The sequence below is a fragment of the Bactrocera tryoni genome, chromosome 3, assembly GCF_016617805.1.
Source record: "Bactrocera tryoni isolate S06 chromosome 3, CSIRO_BtryS06_freeze2, whole genome shotgun sequence".
NCBI lineage: Eukaryota > Metazoa > Arthropoda > Insecta > Diptera > Tephritidae > Bactrocera > Bactrocera tryoni.
This window is the reverse complement of record NC_052501.1, coordinates 9,080,364-9,101,023: the sequence shown is the minus strand read 5'-3', so window position 1 is coordinate 9,101,023 and position 20,660 is coordinate 9,080,364. Positions and strand designations below refer to the sequence as shown.

The 20,660-nt window shown below is 33.8% G+C and overlaps 2 protein-coding genes across 3 annotated transcripts in view; both read right to left on the bottom strand.

The window, feature by feature from the left end:
- Window positions 1–7,368, bottom strand: part of LOC120770851 (protein spinster) — a 31,903-nt gene extending 24,535 nt beyond the window's left edge. Inside the window, exon 1 of one of the 2 annotated variants that reach the window (XM_040098455.1) lies at window positions 6,596–7,368. In XM_040098455.1, coding sequence (XP_039954389.1) covers window positions 6,596–6,872 — 277 coding nt within the window. In that variant the 5' untranslated portion in view covers window positions 6,873–7,368. The remainder of the gene's footprint in view (window positions 1–6,595) is intronic. The other variant, XM_040098454.1, reaches the window with a different exon arrangement.
- An 880-nt stretch (window positions 7,369–8,248) lies between these two features.
- Window positions 8,249–10,668, bottom strand: LOC120771110. The gene is made up of 7 exons (XM_040098960.1): window positions 10,531–10,668; window positions 10,160–10,296; window positions 9,947–10,091; window positions 9,870–9,892; window positions 9,233–9,364; window positions 9,015–9,177; window positions 8,249–8,958 (listed from the first exon to the last, which is right to left on the bottom strand). Exons 1-7 carry the CDS (start codon window positions 10,545–10,547, stop codon window positions 8,544–8,546), a joined length of 1,032 nt encoding a protein of 343 aa, XP_039954894.1. The 5' UTR covers window positions 10,548–10,668; the 3' UTR covers window positions 8,249–8,543.
- Between the last annotated feature and the right edge of the window lie 9,992 nt (window positions 10,669–20,660).

The following is a 20,660-nucleotide window of genomic DNA, read 5'->3' as shown; positions in this document are numbered from 1 at the left end:
GCACAGTTAAACACACGAAACAATGCGAACAGTTTAAAGTCGCTACTAAAGGAAACATGAAAAACGGCTATTTTTTAACGGCAAAGTTATTTATTTCTGCCACGTTTCCTTTCTTGTAATCCATTTGTACAATAGTACATAGTACAAAGTGCGAACAAATTTAATTGCTGAGTGGAGAAATTCGAATATGAATGCAAATATGTTTTTTTTTGAGAGCGCAGATGAGTACCAAGGTCAAAATATTGTAGGTGGTGGTACTAAATCACGTAAACATATTGAGAGTGGGTGTTTATTATTACAAATATATATAAAATATGTATATATGTATATATGAATACAAACATATATAAATAATATAAATAGGTAAAATATAAAAATAATACATTAATAATTAATTGCAAACAGCTTGAATTTAAATATTTAACTTTTAATTCCTTTTTTTGTAATTTTTAATTGGAATTCAAAATCTAAATTTTAAACCAAAATTTTTCAATTAATACATTTGCAACCTCGCCCATAATTTATAGTTTGGTTTTAAGGGCACCAAAGATTATTTAAGATTAAGTAATACTTTAGCTAACTATATAAAGATAATATAAAGATACATTATGTATTTATTTAAGTAATTTCATCATTATAAAAGCTTTCTGTAAGTTTACATTGTAATATTTTTACAAATATGGGAAAGTCAAATGTCACGGTAATTATATTATAATTAAAAGTTACATATAACATCAAGTTAATGATTTTATTAAACATGTATGTATGTATATGTGTTGTAGTGTGTGTTTAAGCGCTCGTGTAGCTTTTAAAGCTAGATAAACTTAATTAAAAAGTAAAATTACAAAAACACAGACTTTATAACACATTTGGTTATTTAACTATTTATATAACTAAGTACTGCAAATCCTATATGATTGATAATTGCATTAACTACATATCAATTATGACATTAGAATATCAATGGAGTGCAAACACACTGCTTGAGGTGGCCAAACAGGGCCTTCACATCTAGCATATAAAAAAAATTTATATATAGACATACCATATATCCGTAGTATATAGATATGTACATATATACTTGAATAATATTTTTAATCAAAATTAGCGGAAGAATGATTAAGTAAAATTTATTTTAAAGTTTTTCATAACTTATTGAATATTAATGAAAAGCAGCTGACATTCGAAATTTGAGTAATTTTTCGTTTTGGCATTGATTTAAGTACATAAAGGCAGAAGCAACCGTTAAAACAAGAAAAAACTTTAACTTTGGCTGCAACGAATAAGTCGGTGGTCCTTGGAGTTATCTTGTCAAATAAAAAATTATTTTAGTTTGTTCGTTTAGTTTTTATGGTAGCTAGCTATGTATGTATATGCTAAAGTTGTCTTCTCAGAAACTGATAACCAAGTTGCAACCAATTTTAATTTTTTTTCAATAAGAGGACTTTCTTTTTCATACCGCGTTTTTCTTCTTCAGAAAATTTATGAAAAATAATATTATTTTGCATTTTAGATGACGATATGTCCTATATATGTACAAATGTATAATTTATTATTTTTTATTGAAAACTCAGTTCAACTCCTCCTAAACCTAATATGTAATCGATTGGAATCAAAAAGTCGCAGCAAAAATATACATACTAGTATTTTGTAGATGCCCAAAAATATAAACGTGTTATACATATATTATTTTTTTTAATTTGCAACCAATTTTGTATGTACGAAATGCGTCGTTTGCAAAATATAACGTGTATTTTCGAAACGGTTAAATTTTGGCCAGCCAAATCCACGATTGCAGTGGGCAGCTTTTGAATTACAATTTCTTTCATTGCCTTATGAACTGTTTGAACAAGTGTATGTACATATGTATGTATAACAACATACGATTTTCGCATTGATTTTTTTGCACTGGCGGGCAAAATGGCAAGGTCGTCACATATCTATGTACATACATACATACATACTGATTCCTTTATTTATTTATTGACATTAATTTATGTTCTGTATTCCAGTTACAAGGACCTTTCGAAGAATAGTTTTGAATAAATATGAGCATACAAACATACATATGCATTTATGTATGTACATATGTATATGCAAAAATTGAAATTGAAAAACAAACTTGTAAATACTTATGCAAAATGGTCAGAATGCAAATATTTACATTACAAAATTAATCGCTAAATTAAATCAATTGTAAATTGTATGCTAATTTGTGTACGAAATGTAATGACGTGGCGTTGAAATGCAGAATGCAAATGCCATGTATTTTTGGCAGCATTCAACAACAATTGGTCTCCACACTCATGCGCCACATTTTCAGTTTTCTTATGCAATTGCTCTTTTTCTTTTGCATTTTCATACCATATTCGTAGTATCACGCCACTTTTAACAAATGTTCGAGAATACAAGTACAAACGTGGCTATGTGGATATGTGTGTACGCTTGTACAAGGTAAAAGCTCACAATGTTTACTAACGCAATTAACAACTTTTAATTGTAAACAAATAATGCGCTTGAATTATAAAAGATATATTATATTTCATACACGTGTATTGCGCTAGCGATTTACAGCGTAATATTTTAAAATTTTAGTTTTTTAAAAATTGCATGTAATATTTTTGCTTTCCTTAGTTACTTTAAAATATTTTTAGAGCAGTGTTTTTTTTATTCAACGGACACGACAGCTGTAAACAGCCTTATATACTTGCACACATCAGCAAGTGTTTTGAAAAATATATAAATATTTTTGTTTGAGTTTTAAAATATTTTTCGTGAAATTTTCCGGCACAAACTGTGTTGGAATGACGTAAGATGGCGAAAGCTACGATAATAAATAACAAAAATAAAAATAAATAAAATATGTGACGTTAAAATAAAAATATAACTATCTAACACCTTGCAACTGATACCGTTTCATATTTAAAATTGAAAAATACCATTTAATTTCGAAAGCAATAGTCTTATCTCAAGAAAATAATACACTAAACTAACAAAACTATTCAGTTAGTGAACGCTTTATTTTACTTATCCAACTTAAAAAAAAATATTTATAATTTTTTTACGATCTTCCGGTTTCGAAGTCACTCACAGTACATGTTTATGTAATTTAAAACTTGCCTTGGTCTACATTTTAGCTGAAGGTTGTGATCACCTGACACATTACAAAAAATTAGTGTTATCATTTTATATTGATATAAATGATCAAAAAATGTATGACTGACAATATAATATATAAATATCTAGTTACATACATATACATATGTATATGAATATAAGAACGCTGTGTTCTAAAAATGTCACGGGCATAAAACTACAACAAAAGCACAAAACGATTTATTCATGTGATGTTTTGATAACAAATTATCATCTAATTAACGGAAGTTAGGATTATTAATAGCTAAAGTAGTTTTGATTGAATTCTGTTTGGATTTGTGCATAAGTTAATAATATTTTTTATTGCAATTTTCTGAAATTATAGACATGTACTTAAATGTTTATCATTAAGGGATTTAAAAATTGTTGGTAAATTGATTTCGAAGTTTGGATGATTTTAAATTTTTAAGGCATGCTTGCACCGAAGTTATAATACCCTTTACGAAAAAAAACTTTCCGTACAAGAACTTCATTTTGATCATTCCGTTTGCATGCCAGATATATCGTATAGTGATCACATATCGGCAGTTTCGACAAATAATCAGCTTCTTGACTCCTGACGTGTGCACAATTTCATATCAACAATTCAAAAACTGAGGGACTAATTGGCGTGTATAACGACAGATGGACATGACTAAATCTACTCAGCTCGTAACATTTTATAAGATCTCCGACGTTTCGTTCTGAGCATTATAAACTTCGTGACAATATTAGTATAGCCGGTTTAAGCAATTATTTTTTATTGGAAAAAATAAACAAAACTTATAACAAAAAGTCTGTTATTAAAGAATCATTTTCAAATAATAAGCCATAATCATCACAAATATTAGTACTCTTTACACATATGTACGTTAGGGAGTAGCTTAATTAAATATTCATACATACTACAAGTATATGCCTATGCAAATTCAACTATGAATCAACATTACTTTAATATTAATTCAGTCGGTTTGTCGCCTTTCTGGCGAGGCGTGTCTATTTGCTATGCTAACTGCATTTCTTCAATGCAAACTATGTAACTGAATTCTATTTTCATTTCCCTGTATACACCGATATCGTTACAATCAATAGCTATGTATGTATATTGTGGAATCTTAGAACTTTCCGGTCACGTGCTGAACTTTTAATTTAGTTGGCGGTCAATATTGGAAATTTAGGAAGTGCCATAGAACTTAAAAATAACACCATTACTGGTTTAAGCATTAATACTTTCGAAACTTTATCACAAATAGTCAGTATTTGGTTTTTGTTTATTTTTCGTTTTACATCCATGTAATTTGCCGAAATACATAGGTGAATCTTTGGTTAACCATGATGACGAAGCTGCACACGTGTAACTAAAAATACGCTATTATTCAATGTTATGTGTGAGATGCGAAAACAAAATTCCGGTCGATGATGAGCTGTGTGCCAAGACAACAATTGCCAATGTATACAGTAAAATCACGCCACATTTTCGCAAGCAAATACAAACAAAATCCATTGGTGAATAATAAAAACAAGTTTCTCTTTTTTCATGCTGACCCACACAGAGCATGGAGAGTACATAAATACATATGTATATACAAACAACACTGATGGCATGATTCACGCAAATTAAATGTACTTTATACAAATACATATGTACGCACGTATTTACGTACGCCCAATGTGGCTAAAACACTGATAAACTGGTATAATAGTCATTCATGAATGTACTGTTTATACGCAGATATGCAGTAATTATGTCAAATATATGTTCATATGTATGTATGTATGCATGTTGAAAATGTTTGTACACTATTAAAAATAATATAGTATAGCAAAGAACTTATGTACAACTTGTAAATATATTTGTAAGATTTAAAATCAGTGGAACACACTGTTTCTAAAATATTAATTCAATACATGTATGTATGTACATGCAATCATACATACTAACCGCCTTGAACGTGGGTGTGGCTCAAACTTATTTTTGAATGAGATAAAGAGAATATGTATGTACATACATATGTAGATTGCATTTACCCATGTTATTTACATTGCTTTGCTTATCGACAATATTAACTAGTGAACATTTTTTTATCAGCTAATTTTACTAGCTAAACTGATTATTTGCTTATCTGTAAGCAAGCGAAATTAACGCAATATTTGATTGACTTTAAGAGTAGTCATCACAAGATATTTTTTTGTTTGTTTTGATTTTAATATTCGTATGATCAAATACAACCTACGGAACAAAATACTTTTTACTTGTGTGGGAAATAATATGATTTAATTTTTTTTTATTTTTGGATGAAAATTTTAATAATTGTTTTTCATAATTTTATAATTCATTTATTCATAGCATATAGCGCCTTCTTCACAAAATTCAAATCTTTCAATTTCATGAATGCCGATAACTTAACTAACGTCAGTGGTTCGTCGCAGATAACATTCGGCAAAATTTCAATGCCACTTCAAGATTATGAAAGTAAAGAACCAGACTCTTCTTTACTTTCATGTACATGTATATGTAATAAGTTAATATTTCCTCAAAATTGTTAAGTGTAGGTGTACTAAAGAGCAGTTTTTAATTTAATCAATCTTATCTAGTGACACTGGATTGCGTGCGAAAGTAAACAAAACGTTCTTGCGTATTTTAGGAGTTTATTTAGTTATCAGAAATACTTGAAGGAAGGATAAGTTAGCGCAAAGACAAGTGACGCAATTGGAAGAAAATGCATCTACCTGCTTAGTATATTTTACTTTACGATTTATATTAAATAAATATTATTAAAGGTTATGCTTAATCAATTTCAGCTAAGAGAGAAATTTTTAATCATTAATTTGCAGCAAAAATTATATTTATCTATGCGGTAGTGGAGATGTACATACATATGTACTTATGTATATGGAAATGTTATATATGTACATATACATATCTATATCTCAGAAAGGAAACTGTTTATGCTATATACTCTCATATTCCCATATATATCTTTGTACTTGCATATGTATGTATGTACATATATAAGAAAAACCATTTGTATGTACGACAAAAGAGAACGACTTTATCATGGAAATTAATGCAGATATGCCCTCGAGGTTTAAAGAAGCATACATCCGTACTTTAATGGAAATAAAATATATTTATTAGCTTTAAAAGCGAACAAAGCAAGAAGCACAACAGAAGCTGAACGTACAAGCTCTTGACACAGTGAACTCGTGCTATGCGCGTTGAAGATGTTTAGCCGCCAACGTGTCATTTCTACGATTTTGTTAAATCAGTATTTTTTAGCATATTTCTGAGTCAGCATTTCTAGCTCACATACTATTGTCAATTAATAAATAAATTCATATGAAAAACCTGTTAGATATGCAAAAATAAATATAACACAATCTATACTAGCGTCACGTATTTTCGAACTTAATGAGGTGATATTTCTGCCCTATTTGTTTTATTGTTATTTTTACATACCTGCTATAGTAAAGCGATCCATATAGTTGATTAAATTCACAAAGCACAACACCACCACTGTGAACCATTGTGTTCTCGTGATGCCGGTAGTTGGCGGTTGAACAACAACGCTATCCGTGTCTGAATTTGGAGGCATTAATTGCTGCGACGAACAGGTGGCGGGTAGACTAGCTTCCACAGAATTACTATCGGCCTCCACATCACCACTGGACCCAGACAAAGCGGGATTGTCCATTTTGCTTATTGGTAAATAACGAGCCGACGATTGTGAAGACATTCACGTGGAATTTTTGTAAAAATTCCAAACAGTCTAAATTAATAACCGCACACACACGTACACCGCAGCAATTACGATCTGCGTTATCAAATTTATTTATTTTACTTCACTATTTTATGCAATGGAATTTCGTAATTCGTATTGTTTCTAGGATTTTAGCGGTCTTTGCAAAAATTTGGCTCAAACATAAATTTCTTTGACGTTCCTTTATTTGCACTGTTTTAGCGGAACCTTGCTTTCAATTTCGTATCCTATTCAATGACCTTGGTTTTATGTACAATTTTTATTCTCTACTTAAATAGGTGCGATATCCCTTGATAGACCACACTATATTATTTTTATATCTTTAAATTTTCACAATGTATTAAAATGTAAGCAATGTAATAATAGAAAACTTATGTATATATTCCCGCAAGTCAGCGTTCCTTGTATTAATTCACTTATTTTAAAATTTGCCAACTAAACGCGAGAGATGTGTAAAAACAACTGCCGACTCTATGTGAAAGTCCAACAATTTTACTCAAATCTGATTGGAATGAAAGCTAGGGTTGCATCATCACATTATTATAATAATCCGCTCTTTGGGAAACGACCGATATATTTACAACGCCAAAAAAATGACTCAGGCAACTCTGGAATGAGCTTTGAATCTGACACATGTTTCACAAACGTCATGAATAAGAAAACATCAAAATTGTGATTTGTTATATGTCAATTGGCAGTGTTCACGGTGCTGATTGTATTTTTACTCTATTTGTTTATGTTAAAATGCATAAAGATTATTAAAGTGAGCATTTAAAGGGTTAAGACATCAACCGTGATATGTCAATTCCGGCAGACCGCCAAATTTTCTTAGCGTCTCTTTACTTCCGCTTGAATTTATTTTCTTGACTTGTCTGCCAGAGAAATGTGAAATAAGTTTTAGTAGTCGTTTTATTAAATGTTGTAAAAGTTCAATATGTCATCAAACAGAACACAACAGGCGCAAAGCGTATACGCATGTTTAAGAAAACAAATGGAAGTAGTTTTCCAAAGACCAAAGAGGTCTTGGTTGTTTGTTTTCTAGCATTTCTTTAGATTTTAAAGACCGTAAAAGCTTGTCAGGGTGGACATTGGATGGATGCCGAATTAATCTTGTCAATTGAAAACTTCGAAGGCAAAAGTGGTAAGGTTTTCTACAAAAAACTTGGTTAAAGTTAGATAAGTATATTTAAATGCTTTCTTATGTTCCATAGCTTATACAACAATGTGAACTTTTCAAGGAATGCGCCTTTTGAAATATGGACAAAGTTCGAGTTAATTTTATTCCTAACGCTTTGCACATTCAGCCATTCGAAAATTCGATGAACACCCATACATTATAAAAGATTTTCAAGTCAGTGGAGCACATCCATTTCCAAACATGTATGTATGTACCATATATTTGCATGTCTTTATTGTTTTCAGTTCAGTTTTACTTAAAGTTGAGATCTTAACAAAAATAATGCTTATTCATTCAAAATCAATAATTATTGCAATTTAAAAACAATTTTTGGCTTACAGCGATTATAAAAGTTATGATTTCATAAAGTAAACTTAGTGGACATTTTTCCTTCGTTTTTATATACATTTCTGTTGGCTTAAAATTAGTTTTAAACGAAATTAATACTATTTTATCTTTAAATATTTGTATTAGGATTCTTCTGGTTCGGTTTTAATTGTTATTAAAGCATTGAACAATACCCGCATTGCTTTTGCTTGTTTCGCTTGACTCATTTCCGAAATGATTGCAGCCACTGTTTGACCAAATAAATTTATTGAATCATTAGTTTTTAACGTCGTTATGTTATCTCTGCAAGTTTCTGGTGATTCAAAGAACTTTTCCTGATTACCATTTGGTATTATCATCTTTTCTCTACAATCTTCAATTGTTCGAGCAAATAGCTCATTATCTGCAGGCATTGACATTGTATCTATACAAAATTCCTTTTTGCATACTAAGGTTGGAGATTTACATGCGCCTGAAACCTCATTATGGTCTGTGCCGACAAGTTTCCGTCTCTTCCTTTTAATCGCAACAATAGCAGAATCCTTAGAGTCACGGGTACTGTAATATAACTTGATTAGTAAAAGCACAATTCATATGTATAACTGTAAACTTACTGTCGTGGCTTAACGGAATCTCTTAAAAACGATAGCGAATTAAATAAGGGCCACTGAACACATAAACTTGCCTCATCATTGCTTTCAGAAAGCATTTCCGCTTGCTTTAGTTCTCTGGTATAACGTTCTCGTAAGCTTCTCCATCTGCTAGAACATCCTTCGGCTAGAAATCGTGTAAATTTATTTCATGCCACAATAAGGTAAGTTTGTTAACTAACCAGTTATACCCATCTGTTCGGAGATTTCAAGCCAGGCGTCTGCCTTTTGACTAGACGGCGTAAGCCCTAAACAGCTTTTCTGGTAAAGTACATCATGATCACGTACCAGTTGGATTAACAACTCGTCGTTCACTGAAAAATAATGCAGAAATTCATAAATTGGTTATTTTAACCTGAAAAATATATTTGAGGTTTGCCACGAAATTGGCATGATCAGCATGACGAGCAGAGCGATTTAGTTATGTCGGTCCGGCTGTCTGAATATATGTGAACTAGTCAGTTTTAAGATTTCGAACTGAAAAAAATCTGCACACGTCCTTTTCTCCCCAAGAAGCTGCTTATTTAACGGAATCGCCGATATAGTACCACTACACAACTGATCAATCAATATCAGGTCCCTATATAGATTTTGTTTTATTTGATGACATATCTTCTCGAAATTTCGTTCCAATTTTTTTAAAGCAACGATATAATATCTCAAGAAATTTGACAGATCGGATCACTATAATATATTAAGTCCTTGTATGGAATCACTTCTATTTCAGTAGGTTATTATAGTTTCGTTTTTCTTGTTGTTATTTCATTTTTATAGTATTACACTTTGAGAGTCCTCTACATGACATAAACACTTGCTTACCTTCGTTCAATGTGCTTCGCCCCCTGAAATTATACTTTATATATTAATTGTTAATTTTTAATTTAATATAAGCTTACTGCCGTTGTTTTACAAATGGTCTTAAAAATGAAAGTGCGGCAAATAAAGGCCACTCCACAACAAAGTTGTCGTTATTTTCAACTAATTTGAGTTCTCTAGAATACCGTTCCCTTAAACTTTTCCACCTTTTGGCGCAATCATCGGCTACATAACAACCAAAAAAAATTAAAAAAGTATTCTTGAAAGTATAAACATAAGCACACTCTACAAACCAGTTAACCCCAATTCCTCGCCGATTTTAATCCAAGACTCTGTTTTTTCTCCAGCACCTTTATACCCAGTACAATGTTTGTTGTACAGAATCTCATGGCTCTCTACCAATTCGATTAGCCGTTCGTCATCGAATATTCTGCAAAATTATAAAATGTACAAAACAAAAACACTTCATTAATTACATAGCCTTTACGACTTCAAAGTTTTTATTCGTTATTTTTAGTCGCAATAATTTGAACATAACATAATCTCTTATGACACAACTTATAAGTATTGAATATTTATAAATGCTTTTAGCTATTAGCACTGACACTTATTATGTTATGTCGCATGTAATTGTTTAGTATTTATTGGAATAACAGTTGTTTACCCCGAACAAATACTCATTTCGGAAACACTATTTTCTGTTATTTAGCAAAAAATTCAAGAATATATTCATTTAAGATATAATTTTCTTGCAAATAATGTAAAATAAAATAAACCATCACGCATAGTAAATATTTCAGAACTGTCAACAAATTCCAACTGGAAACATTATGAAGATGTCATTGTGAACTGTTTGCTTGCATAGAGTTGCCAAGACTTCAAGCTGACTAAATAAAAATTTGCATTTCCAAATATGCACAAAAAAAAATCTAATAAGATCTCAATTCAAATCATAATGTATATTAAAATTATATTATATATTTTATTTGTATATACTTTATATATGTATTTTATAATTAAAAAAAAACTTGTGACTTTTATGAAAGTAATTTAATACTTTTGCAACATGTTGCTACTGAGATTTGCAGTTTTTTTTACACCCGAGATGATACAAAAAGTCTTTATAGGAGCCGGTATCAAATGGTACATACATACATATGTATATAATAGACAAAGCATCACTCACCAAAGAACTGTCATCAGTAAAATGGGACCAGTGCTCCTGTATCCTCTTGTGTTCTACTACTAGATAGTGGGGCTTCGCGGGAGCTTGGCACGCACTGGGCCACCATCGGTACATGCACTGTCGTAAAAGCCTTTTGATCCCAGATCTATAGCAAGAGATCTAGTGATCTTTTTTCCCCTCAGTAAGGCTAGCCTATTATTAGTTGTGGGGCTTTTAATAGGTCATTACCCTAAGAAAAGGTGGATACAACTCAACACTTCTTTACCGTCCCGCGTTTGGGAGGCCAAGACTTAGATACTTGGGATCGCAAACCTTCAAACATACCACCGAACTGGCGGGAATACAAATTAAGCGCCTGTGCAAATTTGTATTGGCTACGCACAAAATTAAAAAAAACCATCCACGAGAGCGGTCCGCTATATGCTTAGTGACATCGTCCGATAACGATTCCTTCGGAAGAAAAGTTTACCATCGTTATCACCATCATAAACAGCGACTTCTGTCTCGGGCTCAGGGAATCGGGCAGGAAATGTTGTTTTGATCGTTTGTGAAAGCGGTTGTATCCGTGGATTTTATAAAAATGGAAAATTAGCAAAACCGATCGGTGATATATGTTTTTGTATATGATAATACTTTTCCTTCGATTAACGAGTTTCAATGTGTTCGTACGTTGATGAACCACGTCCAGGTGCCTAGAAACTGCTTGTAATGCAGGATAAGGCGATAACGGTCCAAGTTTTTGTACTGGCAGATGATCTACTGAAGGTGTGCTAAACAGCTGAGGCAGTAGTCATCTCATAAGACCGCTTGGGTCTTCTGCTTGAAATGTTGGGCGTCGCGTTTGCTCACCCCGGACAACAATTTCAATTGTGAGACAGCAATCCGTTGTCGAATTGTAGAATTGAATTGTAGCAGTCGCCGTGACCAAATTGGACGAATTATCCTTTTGGTTTCAAACTCGAAAATTTATTCGCTGGTCAGAAATTTAAGTCAAATGAGGTGGTTATCGCCGCTAGGGAGTGTATCAGCTAAAAAGAGACTTAGTTGAGAAATAAATCGTTTTGGTTTCAAACTTTTCGTTTTCATTTTGTGATCTACACATATAATCGAACCACCCTCGTTTGTCTATGTTATTCATTGTATTGTATTGTATTTATTTTTTCATCAAGAAAAGACTTACGCCTGAAAACCGTCTACAAATCGTTTAACTTTATTACGAAAATTCGCTTTCTGTAAAGAACGTGTTTCGCACGCTTCGCTCAACTTATGGTCAACATAATCGGCCTACTGCGTGTACTATTCACAACACCATTATCCATCTTGAGACCCAGCATTCATAATTGTATAATATTCGACCGAATAGACCACGTTCAGCGCGCAGTGAAGAAAATATAGCTGTTGTAGCTGAGACCGTGGAGAGTCGATTCGGAGCTAATCGCAGCAACTTGGACGGACGTATGGAATGACTGGGCGCATTTTACGTCAAGACCTTAAATTGAAAGCGTACAAAATACACCTTGTACAATAACTGAACGGGGAACTTGACCTTCTCAAGTGCCATCGCTTCGCTCTATGGGCTGTTGAAAAGTACCAAGAAGTTCCGACGTGTTGGAGCCAAATTTTGATCAGTGACGAGGCCCATTTCTGGCACAACGGGTATGTAAACAAGCAAAATTGCCGCATTTGGGACGAAGAGATACCTGAAAAGATTCAAGAGTTGGTTGGTTGGATGGTTTTGTAGAGAGATCACTTCGGTGAGCAGATCATTTCACGTTTTGAGCCGGTCGATTGGCCACCAACATCGTGTGATATTACACCGTTAAACTGGTTTCCAGTGAGGATATATAAAGTCCAAAGTCTATGCGGGCAATTCCGCTTCGTTTCAGGCCTTGGAACAAAACATCACGCTTGTCATTCGCTAGTTACCAGTCGAAATTTTCGAACGAGTCATCGAAAATTAGACCCAATGGATGGACCATTTGAGACGTAGCCACGGTCAACATTTGAAAGACATAATCTTCAAAAAGTAAATGCCAAATAATGTTCTTTCGAATGATAATAAACATTTCTCATTAAATTTGAATAAAACCTCAAAATGGTTTGTGAACCCAGAAGAAGCATGTTTCAAAATAGAATGAAAACAGGATAGGATTTTGAAAAATGTAGGTCAGTTGATTGCAAAATTATATTGCTCATATTGTGTTGTTAAAAAAATAGTAAAATGTCAGTTTAACTAAGAAAATTATCATTTTTATATTTAAGCAAGAAATAAAAATAATAATTCTTAAAAAAGGAATCTTTCGAAAATCGGCACTCTATCGCTCATTGCGTGGCCTTGCTGCTTATAATCTAAATATCATTTCAAATCAAATTTTTTTCTTTTTCGAGAACCGAAGTGTCAAGAGTAATTTTATATTTTAACCTATATTTGAAGTTTACGGTTGAGTTACGTCAAAATATTTGATGAGTTGTGGTTTATTGGGTAAACTACTATTAGTAATTCATAGTTTGTTGGTGTCGCACGCTTCACAAATGACGTAAATAGATTTTCGTGACAGGAATTCCGAACAATGAAACATTTTTGGTAAGCTTACGGCATTCTCAATTTTGCTTTAAACATTTGAGCCAGCTTAAATATTGGCTAGCTCTTTAAAGTGACAAGCTTTGGTTGTGCATTTTACTCATGGAGTAATCTCTACGATCTTTATGGATCTTGAATAAATTCATATAAATAGTAGGTGTGACCTTGGATCTAGAAATGTGGGTTAAATGTGAAATGGGTGTACAATAGATAGCTTGTTTGTAGTAACATCTGATCAATTTTATGATTGAATAGTGGATAGTTACCTACTATATGCCGCCAGACGCTGAATGTGCACTCAGAATTTTTAATAAAAAGCTTTATCAAATCTCCATCACTTGGGGTTTTTGCTTACTTTCAACCCCTTCTGCATACAAATAACCAACAATCTCACCTTACCGACACGCAACACTCGTATGTAAATACCGCAAGAAACTGGACATCACATTCAATGACTTCATAATTTCTACAACTTGGCAATAAATAAAATGGACACACGCAATTCGTAAGATTATGACGGGCGCCTCTACTGCATACAAATCAATGCCGCGAATCTCCTAAAAAGTGCGTTAAATGATTGAAAGCAGTTAATTAATTCATTTCGTTCTACGAGTTCCTTATTTTGTCATATATAAACAGTTTCGTTGCCGCCTAAGGTTCAGTAGTTAATTGTATAAAGGAGCAGGTGAACGACGCCGCCGCACAAAAAATGGAAAGTAAAGAGACCCGGACTGTGTTGCTGCGCATTTTGGTGGTGGCCATTTTATTGACTTCGGTTGCGGCGCATTCGAAATTCATACCGTCATTCGGCAAACCAAATAAGATAATATCGAAACCGGTCGTGGTGAAGCCCGTCATTGTAAAGCCGATTATTGTGAAGCCCGTGGTCCTTCCAGTTGGCGTTGGTGGCGGTGGTGGGGGTGGTCATGCTCATGGCCATGGTCACGGTCACGGTCATCATGGACATCATGGCTGAAATTAATATAATTGAATGTTTTTAATTATTTTCTATGTAAATCTTACTGGATATACGCAAGTAGCGCTAATTGTAAATTGTAAATTTAGGCATTTTAGGAGTCTTTTCGAAGTTTTGCTTTTAAAAAATAAAAAATTAGTGTAACCAAAAAGTGATTTTGTGTTTCTCAACTCGACAAAAGTTGAAAGTTTTACTGCGAAGCTTTTCGGTTCTTCTTCTTTATTGACGAAGACACCGCTTCCGCGATTATAGACGAGTTCACAACAGCGCGCAAGTCGTTGTTCCTTTTCGCTGTTTGGCGCCTATTGGAGATTCCAAGTCGAATACTTTCAGAGCTGGAGTGTCTTCATCCAATCGGATGACTTGACCTAGCTGGCGTAGCCGCTGTCTCTTAATTCGCTGAATTATGTCAATGTCGTCGTATATCTCGTACATCGTTCCATCGACTGCGGTTTTCGCTGTTGTTATTGCGCAAAGGACCATATTTCTTCCGCAGTACCTTTCTATCGTAAACTCGTAACGTCGACTCATCAGATGTTGTCATCGGCCATGTCTCTGCACCATATAGCAGGACGGGAATAATGAGTGACTTATAGAGTTTGGTCTTTGTTCGTTGAGAGAGGCTTTTAAAATTATCTACGACTTCGAAGTTATGACTGTCAACAGTGACGTGGGAGCCAAGTCGCGAGTGCGACGACTGTTTGTTTGATGACAGGAGATATTTCGTCTTGCTCTCGTTCACTACTAGACCCATTTGCTTCGCTTCCTTATCCAATTTGGAGATACCAGAACTATCGGCGCGAATTTGAGGTCAATGATATCAATATCATCGTCGTATGCCAGCAACTAAACACATTTATAGAAGACTGTATCGTCTCGATTCAGCTCGAATTAGTTTCTCCACAAGTATATTGAAGAAGTCGCACGATAGGGAGTCGCCTTGTCTGAAATTTCATTTGATATTGAACGGCTTTCGCGTTAATAGAGTACAAATGAGAGGTAATTGCAACTGTTTTTTGAAATATCAATTTTCATATAATACATATATGCCGAAGCTCCGGTAATAATTCCTATTATCTATTTAAGTTTAAAATTGGCATTTTATCAGGGCTACTCATAACTTATATTAGATCCCTGACCCCACCACTATGACCCAAAATTCTTCTAATAGTGGCGTCTTTGTCAGGAATTGTTTTAATTACGTCATCCATATGATTTTGATGCCATCGTTCAGAGATGAGAACTTGAGAGATATTTGGGAAAATATTCTGCATTCTCTCGGGAATAAATTTATTTAATTCTGCAAGAGATAAGGTCCTCATTAGAAACCTGGAGCCTTAAAATATTTTCATGATTTTATTACCTACGTCAATTGGTTTTAATGATTCCTACTCTTTATGTTTTGTTAACGTTCTTGGTCGCATAGACGATTGGGTGTTTAATTTTTGATCCTCTGCCTGGAATTTTACACCCTTAGAGTCCGTTAAACAAATGGTTTTCATTTATTGCCGCTTGTTGTTCTACTAGTCTAAAGTTTATTAGTCAATAAATCCCCCGCCAATTGTGCTGTAATGAATTTTTAAATTTTCAATAGACGGTGGATATCCTACCCCTGCGTTCGTACTTGTATGATTCTGCCACCAAATCATAGGTAAATGGACTTTGATATTTGGTTTATTATGTTAGGTTAACTTTGATTGATCCCTAGGCAAATCAGTTCGAGCATCTAACTCCATTTCCAGATAAATTCCTTGAATGTCTGAAAAAACGAGAGCCGAGGTAGTTTCGCCTCTATTCCGAAGCAACAGAACTGTCAAGAATACATTGTCATCGACGCCATTCCACATTATTGTTCATCTCGACAGTACGGAAAATCAAATTTTTTTGGCTTTAGAGCATACTATTGTATAAAGACTAAATGTTCTGGATATACATATTTATTTTTCTGAGCGCAAGATACTCCTTTCCTTTGTACTACTTTACAGTACCTGGACTAACATTACATAGTTTCTTCTAACAGCAAACGAATCTTGCTGGAATACCTCTGTTTCGGTCCTTTCTTGCCAAGAACTTGCTTAGATATCTATCAAGTCTATATTCTCTCAGAGTTCCTACGTGGGATACAGGACCTCAATATACAAACTATAAATTAATTATTTAATGCTTGGAACTTGTTTTGTCTCAAGGAATGGCCTGTTTCTTGCAACTCTGCTTCAACTAGTCGCCTCCACGTATTTTCTGGTCTCTATCGACTGCGGCTCCCTTGAGTCTAATGCTGTTATTTGATGTTCTCTAAAACTTTGCGCAACTTGTGCCCGATTACTTTCCTTTCACGGCAACGAACTTAACTGTGGACAGAATAGTAAGATTACTTATAGTTCGTATTATACTGATACGCCATCTGCGCTACAAAGGATCTCTAGGTCAATGTGTGGCCATTTATTCATTTATAATGAAATACTAGCGGGCGAGTTCAGTGCTCAAGTCGCTAATATATCCTGAACTGAAAAATATGATGAAAATTTCTATAATTTGGTTCTCAAGTATTTTGGCTCCTTTTGAAAGAATTACAATGGTTACACAAACTAAATGGAAGTCGCAAGAGTAAGCAAATCAAAGTGTAATTGAAAGGTTAGTAAGGGTTTCACATGGAACCTAATATTGCTAGCACCTACCTGACCTACCTACAATAAAGCCGCAAAGATATCTTAGTCCTAAACCTAGTAAATGTGGAATATATTCATAACTTCTTCCTGGCAAATGAAATTTCCGTTATATTTACTAAAGCGAGGTCAATACAAAGCATGTTACGTCTCCAAACATCTTCAACTACGTTTCTTCGTTTGTGTATGTATATGTATGCACTTTGTGAAAACTGCATTACTTGCCACCACTAGAAGATGTTCTTCACACTCACAGATGGCGAACGCCAACTCACTGGCGCTGTCATTATTTGGCGGGCGCGCTCGTGTCGCATTTAAGGGGCTGTGGCAACAGGTTGCGCCTTGTGATGAAAGGGTAGTTAGTACAATTCATCAAATACAATTCGCCATTCATACGCCATTTCGACCATATGGCGACGCAATGAGCGTGACAACATTTGAATGACCTTTGTTTGTTTTGTGGCGTTTTCTTAAAGGATCTGCTATGCTGTCATATATACATATATACAATACATATGTATATACACATGTATGTAGATATCTACAATTGTCATTATAATCAATGAAAGTACCGTTATTATGCGCTGCACTATCAAGTGGCAGTGTAATGATAATAAATTCATAATTATTGTTATCCACGGAACCCTTGCTGACAGATTATTGGAAGCGACTTGTGATTGCTTGTGAGGTCTGGCTAATTACTGTAAAAAAAAAAAACTATTTTTGTAAAAACTGAAAAAATATAACATTTGTGTTCTTTTTGGTATTTTTAATGATGCAACTTACTACTAATTAACATATAAGAATATCATTAAACAAATAAAATATCACATAAAAAAAGTTAAACTAATCTAAATCGCCCAGAAATAGCTCTAAAAGTTGGGGCCACTGGCTCCGAATTTCGGTAGTAAATTTTAATAATTTCGACTCATTGTTGGAACGTATATCTTTCCATGATGAACTGGCCAGCATTACTGAAGAGAAATGTCAAAAGAGAGGGAAAAAATATACCGTCATTGGCTGCCCCTATCGGTCTACTTTTGTAGTGCCGTATAGGGAAACCCTATATATTTATGTTTAAGTTCGATTTTATCAATTAAAATATACATATACGTGATGACACAGAAATATTTGTGATTCGGCTTATCAACTCTGAATTGTATTTTCTACAATTTTTTTTTTATCAAATTTGACCTTGATTGGCTAATAAACCAATATTTTATTATAAATTTTTAAAATCGCCTTCAAAATGGGCCCCTTTTCAGCTACCACATACTACGTTTGATCCAATTTTCCAACACACTTCTTATAAGCCTCGGCTGGGATGACCCTCAGTGCCTTCCGTGCCTTCAGGGAATTTCGGTTTTTTCGGCTTCGGCTCATTTTTGAGCGCCATTCGTTCGGTTATTGATCAGTTGCGACTTCATAATTATAAACCCCGGCTCGTCACCAGTAATAACCTCTTCGATGAGTGTAGGATCCTAGGCTGCGTTGTTAAACATCTCTGCTGTGACCTCTACTCGACCTACGCTACCTCTCCGTTAGCATTATGATGATTTTCAAGCACTACGTCTTTAATTTTATCGATGTTGTGTGAATGGACGCCACGCATGAGGAAAGTTGTCGATGGCTTTACGACCTTCACTGAATGCCTACTCAAATACTTGTGTTCGTAAAAAAGTAGACACCCCAAAACACTTTCAGACACGTTTCGCGTCGCGTATAGCTTCAACATAAATGAGATAGTGCCAATATAAGATATTTTTTTCTATTTGGTCCCAGTCCGGGTCAAATTTGATCATATGATACATACGAAACATATGAGAATCAAAAACTCTCTGAACAGTAAAGTCCACATTTCGCCAAAATTCGTTGCATTTCAAATACACAAATTTTTTCTATTCGGTTCCAGTCCGGGTCAAATGTGATCATATGATACATACAAAAAATATAAGAATCAAAATCTCTCTCAACCTTAAAGCCCACAGTACCCACATATTTGTTTTTTTGCAAATATACAAATTTTTTCTATTCGGTCTCAGTCCGGGTCAAATTTGATCAGGTGGTATATAAAAAAAATATGAGAATCAAAATCACTTTGAATCGCACATTACTCCAATATTAAGTGCTTCGAAAATATACATATATAGCATATTTGTATGTACATACATACATATCAACGACATTAGTAACCTCATTCAGTTCAATGCAAGACAAGCACTAAGAAAGAAAGTTACGAATTTCACGCCAATTTATGCTTACTTTTTCCCGTCGTATGAGTGTATGCATAAAGAAAAAATAATTCCTGGTTACCCGTATGTATTTTATCATCTGCTGGGAGCGCGCTTTGTAATCAGCATCAGGAGCAGATCTAACCGCGTATTAACAGCCCAACAACTAATCTAGTGAGCAACAAAACTTATTATCTTTTAAAAGCGCACACAAGTACATTGTGACAAATAAGTGTATCACTTATATTTGTGTGTATGTTTTTTGGCTTGCGTCCGTGTAAGACACTGAAACACTAAAACACTGAAGAATAGTTGTGTGTTTCACTTGAAAGCTCGACAACTTTTTATCTTCGCCAAATGGGAAACAGTATGAAAGTAGGAGGTTAATAATTCGTAGTTTTGGTAAAAAATATAGAACATAGATCTTGATTATAGAAAGCAAAATTATTATAATTTTTGTTTTTGGATGGCCGGGTTTAATACTCAGAAAAAGTTGCTACCTTGCCACCTGTTTGGAATTTTTTTTATTTATTAATTGATGATATAAAAAAACGATATGCCCTTAATAAATTAAAGGGCCTTAAAAAGTTCATAGATTAATATATTTTTCGAGGAGTGTTGCCAGGTGTTTGAAACTTTAACTTAAAACAAAAAAAAGGATAATTAATTATGTCTTGGGTATAGAAGAGAAGAGATTTAAGAATTTTTATATTTAGAATTGAAAATATTTTTTTTTGTTCAACAAATTTATTAATTTATTTTGAAATTATCAACTTAACCATAAAAAAATGATTCACCGAATTTTCAAGCACATTTTTGGACCAAAGTCTTGACATACTGTTCTACGGCAATTTTTTATAATTAATTGTATTAATAAAAAATCAAAATTTTTTCCGTCTCCCATATTTTGAGCATTTCATCAAATGCACACAAACATGTCAGCAATGTCACTTTTCTTCACAAAAGGGTTGCATCCCTTTCTAGCATCGCTATTATCTTTATGCGATTGCCTTGTGGGTGTGTTTGGTGTTCGTTTATTTCTTTTGCATTCGTTTTTTGTTGTGCTACCGCGGAAAGTCGGAAGTGCGAGGAAGTGATGCGGCAATTGCGAAGGATTAGCGCCTGCTCCTGTGGCATATCAACGGTATATAAGCCGC

Bases quoted from the DNA above. Each gene is read 5' to 3' on its own strand.
- LOC120771110 (XM_040098960.1), bottom strand. The intron at 10,092-10,159 runs GTTTGTAGAGTG...GTTGTTATGTAG, and splicing joins CGAGGAATTGGGGTTAACTG to CCGATGATTGCGCCAAAAGG. The intron at 8,959-9,014 runs GTAAGTTTACAG...GTTATATTACAG, and splicing joins GATTCCGTTAAGCCACGACA to TACCCGTGACTCTAAGGATT.